The 14534-nt window shown below is 41.2% G+C and overlaps 1 protein-coding gene across 1 annotated transcript; it reads left to right on the top strand.

The window, feature by feature from the left end:
* LOC100623116 (protein FAM60A) lies at window positions 543-2187 on the top strand. Its single transcript, XM_013991573.2, is given in 3 exon segments — window positions 543-1128; window positions 1130-1499; window positions 1758-2187. Coding segments are annotated over 3 exon segments (657 nt in total). The 5' UTR covers window positions 543-903; the 3' UTR covers window positions 1820-2187.

Raw genomic sequence — 14534 nt, 5'->3', positions numbered from 1 at the left:
CCACTTTGACTAGGAAAGAAGTGATGCTGTGCCAGCTTCTGGCTTGTCTTAGCTTGATTGACAGCTTCCTCTTTCCACTCCTTGGAATGCTCCATCCTGGGAGATTCCCTTTTGGAATCCAGCTACCATAGTGTGAAGCTTCCCAAGCCACATGGAGGTATTTCAATCCACAGCCTCAGCTGAGTTGCAGCATCAACTGCCAGTCACATGAATGCATCAACTTGAATGTTCCAGCTCAGATGAATCTTCAGATGATGCAGCCCCAGCGGACATCTGACTGAACTGTCTGGGTCACGAGGGATGGAAACACTGGTCCTCTAAGTACAGTCGAGCTGAAGAACTCTAAGGGACAATTATTCGTGATTTCTTCTTCTTTTTTTTTGGTGTTTTGTCATCTTAGGGCCATACCCTTGGCATATATGGAGGTTCCCAGGCTAGGGGGTCAAATCAGAGCTACAGCTGCTGGCCTATGCCAGAGCCACAGCAACACCAGATCCGAGCCACGTCTGTGACCTACACCACAGCTCATGGCAAAACTGGATCCTTAACCCACTGAGAGAGGCCGGGGATCAAACCCAAAACCTCATGGTTCCTAGTCAGATTCGTTTCCACTGTGCCATGATGGGAACTCCCCATTTGTGGTTTTGAGGTTCTGAATTTTGGGGTGGTTCATTGGGCAACAAGAGAGCAATTAGAAGAGCACAATCATGGATCATCACTGAGTGGATGTCCATGATGAGCTGAGTGGATGTCAACTTTCACTCTCTTGTGGTGGCCAGGGACCCCTCCTGCTTGCCACCCCCTTGGGGGGACTGGGGGAGAGGGTTTGCTCGCTCTGCACTCCATACCTCGGGAACATTATTGTGCATGGAACAGCTGCTCTGAAAGACTATTGCCCAGAAGATGTTTGGTTTTCATAAGCCAAAGATGTACCGAAGCATAGAGGGCTGCTGTATTTGCAGAGCCAAATCCTCTAGTTCTTTATTCACTGACAGTAAACACTCTGAAAAGGACTTCCAGAGTTGTTTTGGGTTACATAAGACTTGTTCAGGAGACATCTGTATTGTCTGTGTCCTGCTTGTGAAAAGATAGAAGAAGTTGCCAGCAGGATCAAGACAAAAAACAAACAAGAAACTGGAATTGCGTGGTAGATGCAAGGGCAGGACCTAGTCTAAAGAAAACACTGAAACTAAGGAGAGTGAAAACCCTGTCTGGAAACAGCATAAAAAGCAACCAGATCAGTAAACTACAAAAGGAATTTAAACATCACAATACTGATGCTCATGGTACCACCTCAAGTGCCTCTTCAGCTCAATCTTCTTGTTGGAGTAACCAGTCAGATGATGGCTCAGATACAGAGGTGGCTTCTGGCTTTAGATCTCACCTATTGGAAACACAGAAAATATATTGTGTCATTATCTATAAAGGCTGTTTTGAGGAAGTCCTCCACACACATCTAGTCAAGCCTTGCTGCAGCAATAAGAAAGCAGCAGCTGGGAGTTCCCTGTTGTGGCTCAGTGGTAATGAACCCGACTAGGATTCATGAGGATGAGAGCTCGATCTGTAGCCTCTATCAGTGGGTTAAGGATCCGGCTTTCCGTGAGCTGTGGTGTAGGTCACAGACTTGGCTCGGATCTGGTGTTGCTGTGGCTATGGTGTAGGCTGGCAGCTGTAGCTCCTATTCGACCCCTAGCCTTGGAACTTCCATATGCTGTGGGTGCTGCCCTAAAAGACAAAAACAAAAAACCAGAAAGCAGCTGCTGAGAAGCTGGAGGGGCAGGGCCCAGAGCCTCTGCCCATCTCTGCTCAGGCGTGGTGACTGAGGTTTACGTAGAAGGGGAACAAAAAAACGATTTGAATTTTGGAATACAAAGCAAAAAAACGACCTCCTATTTTTAACTTTGATACCTGCTATTCTGCCAAAAGATGATTTCTAGAATAGTTTTGAGTGTTATTTTTTTCTCCAGTTCCACAAACTTTGAAGCCAGTGTCTAGCTTACTACAAGAAAAAAAGAAAAAAAAAGAAAAAAAAAAAGGAGTGTACATAATATTGAGGATTCTGAGTATTTCATAGGAAAGCTGAATGCTGCTGTAACATGCTCTTTAATTTTTTCTTTTTAGGGCCACACCCTCGGCATAAGAAGTTCCCAGGCTAGGGATCCAATCAGAACTACAGCGGTTGGCCTATACCACTGCCACAGAAACATGGGTTCTTAGCCTCATCTGTAACATACACCACAGCTCATGGCAACACCGGATCCTTAACCCACTGAGCAGGGCCAAGGATCAAACCTGCATTCTCATGGATCCTAGTTGGGTTCACTACCACTGAGCAACAAAGGGAACCCCAGGGTTTGGGTTTTTGGTTTTTTTGTTTGTTTTTTCATTCTCTAGTAAGGTAAAATTGTGGTAAAATAAAAGAGGTGTGTATTAATGCTGAGTGGTTGATTTTCGTTGGGTTTCTTTTGGTCAGACTTTCTCAACATTGAAGTGTTAGCTGATACATACTAAACATGGAGTTTTTTAATTCTAAAATTTTCATCAAAAGCCTCTTACTTGAACCTGAACCAGAGTGCTATTTATTGCCTCTTATCTAAAAGTTCAGGAAAAACACATCACCAGTTCAGGTGTTTTGTAATGAGGGAGGGTCATTTGCCTACCTTGTAATAGCATGACTCAGTGCTTATTTTTAAAACTGGATTTTAAAGATTGGATAGTATTAAAAACTGCAAGAAGTAAGCCACTTCTTAGTCTAAACTTAAAGTTTTATATTTCTTCCTTTTCAGAAAAAAACTACAAGCCACCATATGCACAGGCTACACAGTGAGTTGGGTTAGCTCTTCCACAGACTCTGAGCTCTATTACAAGAATCACAGCCATTCTCATCCTCCTCCTGAGCTATTTTTGAAAAATTTTTTTTGTACATTATTGTGCAGTATTGGTGGTAGAACATACTGTCACATGGATCCTCGCTACCTCTGTATTTATTTACTAGCCTCAACCACAATCTTCTTTTCCCCTTCCACCTCTCTTCGTACTGTATGTAGTCATGTACTTTGTATTAATATATTAGAAATCTACAAATCTGTTTTGTACTTTTTATACTGTTGGAAACATCATCAAAACTTTTATAAGGGTATGAATAAATTTAGTCATTAGAAAATTTAAAAAATACATTGTTTTTATTGAAGGATAGTTAATTTACAATGTTGTGTTAGTTTTAAATGTACAGCAAAGTGATTCATATATATGAGTATATAATGAGTATGTGTGTGTGTATATATATACATATACACACACACACATATATATATATAGTATTTTTCAGATTCTTTTCCCTTGTAGGTTATTAAAAAGTATTGGGTATAGTTCCCTGAGCTGTATAGTAGGTCCTTCTTGGTTATCTATCTTATGTATAGTAGCGTGTATATGTTAATCCCAAACTCCTAATTTATCTCCTCCTTCCTCTGTTATCCCCTTGGGTATCCATAAGTTTGTTTTCTAAGTGCGTGTGTCTATTTCTGTCTTGTAAATAAGTTCATTTCTATAATTTTTTTAGATTTTACATATAAATGATATCATATGATATTTGTCTTTGTCTGACTTACTTCACTCAGTATGATAATCTTTAAGTCCACCTATGTTGCCGCCAATGCCATTATTTCATTCTTTTTATGGCTAAGATTCCATTATGTATATGTACCACATATTCTTTATTCATTCACCCCTTGATAGACATTTAGAGACATTTAGATGGCTTCCATGTCTTGGCTGTTGTGAATAGTGCTGCAATGGACGCTGGGGTGAATGTATCTTTTTTTTTTTTTTTTTTAGGGCCACACCCGTGGCATTTGGAGGTTCCCAGGCTAGGAGCCCAGGTGGAGCTGTAGCCACCAGCCTACACCACAGCCACTACTTGGGATCCGAGCCGTGTCTGTGACCTACACCACAGCTCATCGCAACACCGGGTCCTTAATCCACTGAGTGAGGCTAGGGATCAAATCCACATCCTCATGAATGCTAGTCAGGTTCACTAATCGCTGAGCCATTATGGGAACTCCATCTTTTTAAATGAAAGTTTTTTCTGGATAGAGGTCCAGGAGTGGGATTGCTGGATCATATGGTAGTTCTATATTTAGTTTTAAGGGGACCCTCCATTCTGTTTCCCATAGTGGTTGTACCAATTTACATCCCCACCAACTATGTGTGTGGGGGGGTCCCTTTTCTCCACCCCCTCTCCAGCAATTGTTATTTGTAGACTTTAATGGTGGCCATTCTGATTGGTTTTGGGTGATACATCTGTGCCTTTCTTTCTCTTCCTTCATCTCTTCCACTTCCTGTTTCCTAGTCTTTCCCAGGTTTGTAACTGGTCCTCTCCTAACTGGATTCCTCTCTTGGGCTTCCCTGCATGGCAGCTCTTGCTCTTTGGTTCAGCACCATCATGGAGATTCCCCTCCCTCATTCTCTGTGATCTGTATGGAACTGTCAATCAAGACCCTGTCCCTGGGAGTTCCCATCTTGGCTCAGCGGGTTAAGAACCCAACTAGAATCCAAGAGGATGTGAGTTCGATCCCTGGCCTCACTCAGTGGGTTAAGGATTCTGCATTGCTGCGAGCTGTGGTATAGGTTGCAGACATGCCTTGGATCAGGCATTGCTGTGGCTGTGGTGTAGGCTGGCAGCTGCAGCTCCGATTTGACCCCTACCCTGGGGAACTTCCACATGCTGCAGGTGTGGCACTTATGAAAAAAAAAAAAAGATGCCTTACATCAAGCCCTCCACCAAAGGTAGGTCATGTGATAAAAAACAGGCTAGACTCTTTTTCCTGGGAATATGAGTCTTCAGTGGAGGTATGGACAGAAAAGGGTGAGTATTGAGTGCAAGCACATGAAGCAATGACCTATTTCTTCTTGCTGCCTCTGTCCATCTGGGGAGCGGCCCCCTTTGAGGGCTGCTTGTTTAATTCCCAACTCTCCCTCCCCTGGAAACTATTCTTTCAAGAGGGAATTTTAAATGTGAATCAACCAGAATTATTTTCCATTGTCTGGAATGAATTATTTCCCTCCTCTCCCCTCTTTTATTTTATTTTTTTCTCTCATCACTCTCCTCCCCACTTAGTTTTCTGTCTTTCCTTTGATTTCCATGCTTTCTTCTCATTGTCTCTTTTCAGACACACACACACACACACATAAGCATTTTCTCTCCAGTGTTCCCTCTGCCATTTCTTCCCCCATCAGGGTCTACTCCTTTTCTTTTTATAATTAAATTGTTTTTCAATTGCAATCTTCTGGGCCTTGCTTATGCCCAATCAATTCCACATGGCCCTCGTACCCCGGCTGGTGGGTGGTGGGATTATGGTGAAGCTGTATATCTCTGCCATGCTGCCATGCTGTGAATTTGCCAAGCTGGAGTTGGGCCTTTAAAGCTCCCTCCCAGGATGCCCACAGCTCTTGCAGAAAACAATGGCCTTTTCTTTACACATTTCCCAGCTCTCCCAGAACCAAATCTCTCCTGCAAGGTTTGGGATGGTGTTTGTACAAGCCTAGTATTAATTTGACATGTCTTTGGTGCTGCTTTTGTGGGGAGACGGCTTTTAGAAATCTGGCAGGAGGAGTCACATCATGAAAAATATCACGGTCCAGCACTGAAATAACTTTGGAGTGGAAAATACAAGGTCTAGGCTCCAGGCTCAGGCTGTGTGGCAACAGCATCCACACTTTTTTTTTGGCTTTTTAGGTCCACATCCCTGGCATATGGAAGTTCCCGGGCTAGGGTTCAAACAGCTTGTGGCAATACCTGATCCTTAACCACTGAGTGAGGCCAGGGATCGAATCCGTATCCTCACGGGTACTAGTCAGGTTCTTAACCCACTGAGTCACAAAGGGAAATCTTTTTTTTTTTCTTTTTTAGCACCCATACTCTTTTTTAATTTAATGATTTTTATTTCTTTCCATTATACCTAGTTTACAATGTTCTGTCAGTTTTCTACTATACAGCAAGGTGACCCAGTCACACATATACATATACATTCTTTTTGCTCGTATTATCATGATCCGTTATAAGTGACTAGATAAAGTTCCCAGTACTATATCTCATTGCCCATCCATTCCAAAGGCAATAGTTTGCATCTATTACCCCCAAATTCCCATCCATCCCACTCCCCCCCCGCCCTGGCAACCACAAGTCTGTTCTCCATGTCCGTGATTTTCTTTTCTGTGGAAAGATTCATTTGCGCAATATGTTAGATTCCAGATATAAGTGGTATCATATGGTATTTGTCTTTCTCTTTCTGACTTAGTATGAGAGTCTCTAGTTGCATCCATGTTGCTGCAAATGGCATTATTTTGTTCTTTTTTATGGCTGAGTAGTATTCCATTGTGTACATTTACCTCATCTTCTTATATCCAATCATCTATCGATGGACATTTAGGTTGTTTCCATGTCTTGGCATCTTGGATATTATGAATAGTGCTGCAGTGAACATAGAAGTGCATGTGTCTTTTTCGAGGAAAGTTTTGTCTGGATATATGCCCAAGAGTGAGTTTGCTGGGTCATATGGTAGTTCTATGTATAGTTTTCTAAGGTATCTCCATACTGTTTTCCATAGTGGTTGTACCAACTTACATTCCCACCAACAATACAGGAAGGTTCCCTTTTCTCCACATCCTCTCCAGCATTTGTTATTTGTGGACTTATTAATGATGGCCATTCTGACTGGTGTGAGGTGGTAGGTACCTCATGGTAATTTTGATTTGTACTTCTCTAGTAATCAGTGATGTTGAGTTTTTCATGTGCTTGTTGGCCATCTGTATATCTTTGGAGAAACATCTTTTCAGGTCTTTTGCCCATTTTTCAATTGGGTTGTTGGTTTTTTTCCTGTTGAGTTGTGTAAATTGCTTGTATATTTTAGAGATTAAGCCCATGTCAAGTACATTGTTTGAAACTATTTCCTCCCATTATGTAAGTTGTCTTTTTGTTTTCTGTTTGGTTTCCTTTGCTGTGCAAAAGTTTGTCAGTTTGATTAGGTCCCATTGGTTTATTTTTGCTCTTATTTCTGTTGCTTTGGGAGACTGATCTGAGAAAACATTTGTAAGGTTGATATCAGAGAATATTTTGCCTATGTTTTCTTCTAGGAGTTTTATGGTGTCTTGTCTTACATTTAAGTCTTTCAGCCCTTTTGAGTTTATTTTTGTGCATGGTGTGAGGGTATGTTTCTGTTTCATTGATTTACATGTGGCTGTCCAGTTTTCCCAGCAACACTTGCTGAAAAGACCGTCTTTATCCCATTTTATGTTCTTGCCTCCTTTGTTGAAGATTAATTGATTGTAGGGGTCTGGGTTTATTTTTGGGTTCTGTATTCTGTTCCACTGGTCTGTATGTCTCTTTTGGTACCATTACCACCCTGTTTTGATGACTGTGGTTTTGTAATTTTGCCTGAAGTCTGGGAGAGTTATGCCTCCTGCATGGTTTTTGTTCCTCAGAATTGCTTTCACAACCCTGGGTCTTTTATGGTTCCACATAAATTTTTGGATTGTTTGTTCTAGTTCTGTGAAAAAGGACTAGAACCAACAATCATGGGTAATTTGATAGTGATTGCATTGAATCTGTAGATTGCTTTGGGTAGTATGGCCATTTTTACAATATTCATTTTTCCAACCCAGGAGCATGGAATATCTTTCCATTTTTTATATCATCTTTAATTTCCTTGATTAATGTTTATAGTTCTTAGCATATAAGTCTTTCACCTCCTTGGTCAGATTTATTCCCAGGTATTTGATTTTTGGGGGTGCAATTTTGAAAGGTATTGTATTTTTTTATTCCTTTTCTAATATTTCATTGTTAATATACAGAAATGTGACTGATTTCTGAATGTTAAACTTCACCTGCTACTTTGCTGAATTTGTTGATCAGTTTGAGTTTTTTTTAGGTTGAGTCCTTAGGTTTTTCTATATATGGTATCATGTTATCTGCATACAGTGACAATTTCACCTCTTCTCTTCCAATTTGGATATCTTTTATTTCTTTTGTTTGTCTGATTGCTGAGGCTAGGACTTCCAATACTATGTTGAATAATGGTGAGAATGGGCAACCTTATCTTGTTCCAGATTTTAGTGGGAAGGATTTCAGCTTTTCTCCATTGACTATTATATCCTGCTGTGAGTTTGTTGTAAGTGGCTTTTATTATGTTAAGGTATGTTCCCTCTATACCCACTTTGTAAGAGTTTTTATCATGAATAGATGTTGGACTTTGTCAAATGCTTTCTTTGCATCTATTGAGATGATCATGTGGTTTTTGACTTTTCTTTTGTTAATGTGGTATATGAGGTTGATTGATTTGCATATGTTGAACCATTCTTATTTACCAGGGATAAATCCCACTTGGTCGTGGTATATGATCTTTTTCATATGCTGTTGGATTTGGTTGGCTAAAAATTTGTTGAGCATTTTTGCTTCTATATTCATCAAAGATATTAGCCTATAGTTTTCTTTTCTAGTAGTATCTTTGTCTGGTTTTGGTATTAGGGTGATGGTGGCATTATAGAATGTCTTTGGGAGTGTTCTTTCTTTTTCAACCTTTTGGAAATGATTAAGGAGGTTTGGTATAAATTCCTCTGTATGTTTGGTACAGTTCACCTGTGAAGCCATCCTGTCTTGGACTTTTATTTGCAGGGAGTGTTTTTATTACACACTCAATTTCATTTCTAGTGCTCAGTCTGTTCAGTTGATCTATTTCTTCTTGATTCAGTTTTGGCAGGCTGAAAGTCTCTAGAAAGTTGTTCATTTCTTCTAGGTTGTCAAATTTGTTGGCATATAATTGTTCATAGTATTCTCTTGCTTTTTGTATTTCTGCAGTCTCCATTGTGATTTCTCCTTTTTTATTTCTTATCTTGTTTATTTGGGTTTTTTCTCTCCTCTTTTTGGTGAGTCTAGCCAGAGGTTTGTCAATTTTGTTTACTTTTCAAAGGACCAGCTCTTAGTTTTATTGATTTTTTCCTATTGTTTTTTGAATCTCTATTTTATTGATTTCCTCGCTGATCTTTATGATTTTCTTCCTTCTGCTGAGTTTAGGTTTTATTTGTTCTTCTTTGTCTAATTCATTTAGGTGTTGGATTAAGTTGTTGATTTGAGATTTTTCTTCTTTTTTGAGGATGGCCTGTAATGCTATGAATTTCCCTCTAAGCACTGCTTTTGTGGCATCCCTAAAAGGTATTTTTTAATTTCCTTCTTGATTTCTTCATTGACCCATTGGTTTTTTTAATAGCATGTTGTTTAGTCTCCATGTAGGCAGTTTTTTTCTCACTTATTTTCCTGTGGTTGATTTCTAGTTTCATGCCACTGTGGTCAGAGAAGATACTTGAAATAATTTCTATACTCTCAAATTTGTTCAGGTTAGCTTTGTGACCCAGTATGTGATTGATCCTTGACAATGTTCCATGTGCACTTGAGAAAAATATATATTCTGATTTTTTTTGGGTGTAATGTTCTTAAAATGTCATTTAAGTCTAACGTTTCTATTGTGTCATTTAGGATCTCTCTGGCCTTATCAATTTTCTGTCTAGAGGATCTGTCCATTGATGTGAATGAGGTGTTAAAATCTCCTACTCTTATTGTATTCCCATCAATTTCTTCTTTTATGTCTGTTAGTATTTGTTGTATGTTTCTGGGTGCTCCTATATTAGGGGTATATATATTGATGATTGTAATATCCTCTTCTTGAATGGATCCTTTTACCATTAAATAGTGCCCTTCTTTGTCTTTTTTATGGCCTTCATTTTAAAGTCTATTTTGTCTGATATGAATAGTGCAACTCCTGCTTTCTTGCCTTGTCCATTGGCATGAAATATATTCTCCCATCCCCTCACTTCCAATCTATATGTGTCCTTTGCCCTAAGGTGGGTCTCTTGGAGACAGCAGATTGTTGGTTTTTGCTTTTTCCTCCAATCTGCCACTCTGTGTCTTTTTATTGGAGCATTCAGTCTATTGACATTTAAGGTAATTATTGATAAATATGTATTTATTGCCATTTTAAAACTTTTTTTCCATTTGATTCTATGTTTCTCCTTTCTTTCTTTCTTTTTTTTGGTTGGATGATTTCCATTTATTTTATGCTTGTGTACTTTTCAGTTTTTGTGAATGTAATGTTTGGTTTTGATTTGTGGTTGCCCTGTTTTTTAAGTATGTTAACCCCTTCCTGTATCTTCTTGCTTTAGCCTGATAGTCATATAGGCTCAAACACATTATTTTAAAGAAGTGTCTATATTTTCTTACTTTCCTTCCCCACATTCTATGATTTTGAATTCCTTTTTAAACATCTTTATGTTTGTCCTTTTGGTGTTCTTTGTGTTTGTCATCACTATTTCAGTAGGTTTTTAATTTTTTTCCACTCTTAGATCTGCATGATGGCTTATTTAAGTGATTGCTTTCCAATAGTGGATTCCTCATTCCTATTTCTTCTTATTTCTTTTTTTTGTTTAGAGAAGCCCTTTCAGTATTTCTTTTCAAATGGGTTTAGTATTGCTGTATTCTTTTAGCGTTTGTTTGTTGGAGAAATTATTTATTTCCCCTTCTATTTTAAATGATATTCTTGCTGGATAGAGTATTCTAGGCTGCAAATTTTTTTCCTTTCAGAACTTTGAATATATCTTGCCATTCTCTTCTGGTCTGTAGTGTTTCTGTAGAGAAATCAGCTCATAGCCTTATGGGGGTTCCCTTATAATTAATGCTTTGTTTTTCTCTTGCTGCCTTTAAATTTTGGCATTTTTATTATAATATGTCTTGGTGTGGCCTATTTGGGTTCAACTTGTTTGGGGCCCTCTGTGCTTCCTGTATCTTTTATTTATTTATTTATTTATTATTTTTTTTTTGTTTTTTGTCTTTTTGTTGTTGTTGTTGTTGCTATTTCTTGGGCCACTCCTGCGGCATATGGAGGTTCCCAGGCTAGGGGTTGAATCGGAGCTGTAGCCACCGGCCTATGCCAGAGCCACAGCAACTCGGGATCTGAGCCGCGTCTGCAACCTACACCACAGCTCATGGCAATGCCGGATCATTAACCCACTGAGCAAGGGCAGGGACTGAACCTGCAACCTCATGGTTCCTAGTCGGATTCGTTAACCACTGCGCCATGATGGGAACTCCTTTATTTATTTATTTATTTATTTATTTATTTTTTGTCTTTTGTCTTTTTGTTGTTGTTGTTGTTGCTATTTCTTGGGCCACTCCCGTGGCATATTTCCTGTATCTTGATATCACTATGCTTTAGATTTGGAAAGTTTTCAGACATAATTTCTTCATATATATTTTTTCAATCCCCTTTTCTTTTTCTTCTCCTTCTGGAATTCTTATTATGCATAGATTGGCCCACTATATTATCCCATAGATCTCTTATATTGCTTTCATGTTTTTTTTATTTGGTTTTCTGTCTGCTGTCCTGATTGGGTGATTTCCATTATTCTATCATTTCTCTGCCTTATTCATTATGCTCTTTAGTGACTTTAGCTCAGTTTGCATCTCTGCAAATGTATTTTATAATTTTTCCATGTTCCTCCTTTTATTTTCTAGTTCCTTTCTAAAGTAATCTGCATTATTGTTCATATCTGCTCTTAATTTCTTAATATTCAGTCTTAATTCCTTCAGTATTTTCATTATCTCCCTTTTGAACTCAGTGTCTGTCAGACTGCAAAGGTCTGTTTCTTTTGCTGCTTCAGGTGAATTCTCCTGTTTCTTTAACTGGGAATGGTTTCTTCTTCATCTTGCTTACATTTTTCTTTTTCTGTGGGTTCAAGTAGTTTTGGAGGTCTATTTCTATGCAAGAGCAGCCCATTGTATTTTGTTGGGGGGTTACTATTTATTTTTGGTTGGAAGTTTGGATATTTGCTGTCTGTTTCTTCAGTGTGAGCAGGCTGTTATCCCCAGGGTGCTAAATATGTTTCCAGGGAGAAGGAAGCAATGGGTAGGGCTAGTATTCAGTGCCTGGTTGCTGGGCTCTTAACAGCATCAAGGACCTGCAGGAAGGTAGTGCAGGCTACTCTTAGTTGCAGGGCCCTGGGGAAGTGGTAGTAAGCCTTATGCACATTTACAAGGTGCCCAGATCATTTGGCAGTGGCATCAGCAGGGTGTGTAAGTTCCCAGGGGAGTGAGAGCAACAAAAGGTAGTGTTTGATCACAATGCCCTCCTCTGAGGTGACTGGGGCCACAAGTCGTACTTGTTCAGGGACCCCTAGTGGTATTGGGCCATGCCCACCTCTGGAGTCAGTGATAACAGTGGTGGTTTGCCCCTGCCACCTGTAGGCAATGCAAGAAGCACCCTGTCCTGCTTAGCCCATGCAGGAGGTGCTGCACTACCTGCTCCTAGTTGCAGGATCTTGGGAAGGGACAGTGATCAAGTATCTTGCTGCTGCCCAGAGTGTTTGGCAGTGCCACAGCAGGGTAGGTGTGTTCTCAGTGGAGTGAGAACAACAATGGCTGGTGCTTTGTTGTAGTGACTTTTTTTTTTTTTCCAACCCCTAAGGTGACTGGGGCTGCAGGTGGAGCCCACTCACAGGTCCCCAGTGGTGGCAGGCCATGCCTCCTTCTGGCCTCTGAGACAACCATGGTGATCTGTCCCTGCCACCTGTAGCTCATGCAAGAGGTACCATGTTGCAGTTAGGCTCCTGCTGCCCTTAGCCCACACAAGAGATGCCTGGGCACCCATAGCCTGAGCTAGTGGCTTCTCACCATCCATAGCCTATGCCAGAGGCACCCCACCCTCTGAGAGCCTGTGTGTGTGCAGGGAAACTCCTATGGCGGTCCGCCCCTCCTCCTCTCACCCTCTCCAGCAATGCCCCTTGTGTCTCTTGTGGACCCAGACCTCCTTCCAGGTTCCCTCTGCCATGGCATTCCGCTCCCCAGACCATAGCACACTGCTCCCCTGCCTGTGGCACACCGCTCCTTAGCCCCTCAGGCTGTTCCTACATAGCCAAATCTAGTCCTCTCCCTGGAACTGAACTCTGGAGCCTGAGTTTCAGCCCCCGCCCCCACCCAAGTGTCTCAGGCTGTGCCATCCAGGGAAGTGGTGCAGACGATTTGTGAGGCTCTCACTCTACTTTGCCTCCTCAGTCCAGCTGCTGTGCTTTTCTCAGCAACTTTGAGGTCCCTCCATCTTGGCTGATCTCCCTGTCAGTTAGGTGGCTTCCCAGGATGTGGGTTCCTTTTCTCTTTCCCAGATCCTTCTCAGGAATGCTAATCCCATCTTGATTCTTTTTTTTCTCTCTCTCTTTTTTTCTTTTGTTCTACCTAGTTATGTCAAGAGTTTATTCCCATTTTGGAGGTTTAAGTTCTTCTACTAGTGTTCAGTAGATGTTCTGTGTGAATTGTTTTACATGTAGATGTGTTTTTTTGATGTGTTTGTGGGAGAAGGTGAGTGCGACGTCTTACTCTTCTGCCATCTTGATCTTGGTAAGAATCCGTACTCCTAACCATGGCATATGCTGCCTCCCACCAGGCACCTGTCCACCTCTGCCTCTCTTTTATTTGCCGGCATTGGTCTAGGACTGTGTGCAAAGGCAGGTCATAGGTGGGGTCCTCCAGGGAGAGCTTCCAAGATCCATTTCCAAGTGGCCTATTAGGAGGGAGAAGACAGGTGGTAGAAAGGCCACTCAGGAGAGTCTGGAATTATGGAGGTTTATATAGAGCGTGAAGCAGATATGGTCAGTTCCTTGCTCACAGTCACTTACTACTCACCACTCCTGTGTGCCATGCTCATGGCTTCTCACTGCTGGTACCTGAAAACACTCAAGGGCTTTTGCTGGCTGCAGGAGTATGCTTGGTCTGTGTGGGGGCAGGCGAGGGCAGAGGAATTTACCTAGAGCAGCTCTGAACCAATGACAAACAGCAATGGGTTGATAAATGCCTCAACTCCCTCACCCCTGGGATTCTGTGAGATGTGTTCTACATGGTCAACCAGAGGTCAGCATTGGAATTGAGCCCCCAGTTGTACACAGTGGTAACCTGCTCATCAAAGCATCCTCCACTGGCTGCCTCCATCTGTCTCACTCCCCAATAAACCATTTACACTCAAACCTCATCTCAGAGTCTGCCAAGGGAACCCAACCTGAAAAGAGGGTCCTCAAACTGTGGAGCCAAAAGTTGGCAAGTCAGAGTGATGCTCCTGGGATAGAAAAGAGGCAATGAAAAATCAATAACTCAAATTGGGTAGTTCCGGTTGTGGCTCAGAGTGTTAAGAACCTGACATAGTGTCCGTGAGGATGCAGACTTAATCCCTGGCCTCACTCAGTGGGTTAAGGATCTGGCGTTGCCATGAGCTATGGCATAGTTCACAGATGTGGCTCAGATCCTGCATTGTAGTGGCTGTGGTATAGGCTGGCAGCTGTAGCTCCGATTTGACCCCTAATCTGGGAACTTCCATATGCCACAGGTGCGGCCATAAAAGGGGGAGAAAAAAAGAAAGAAAAAAAGGAAATGAAAACTCAAGTTGCCCCCTTGAAGAGTGGCTCTTCATCAGTGTGTGTGTGTGTGTGTGTGTGTGTGTGTGTGTGTG

The sequence above is a fragment of the Sus scrofa genome, chromosome 17 (assembly GCF_000003025.6).
Source record: "Sus scrofa isolate TJ Tabasco breed Duroc chromosome 17, Sscrofa11.1, whole genome shotgun sequence".
Classification (NCBI taxonomy): domain Eukaryota; kingdom Metazoa; phylum Chordata; class Mammalia; order Artiodactyla; family Suidae; genus Sus; species Sus scrofa.
The sequence above is the reverse complement of the archived record's forward strand: the minus strand, read 5'-3'. Positions and strand labels throughout refer to the sequence as shown.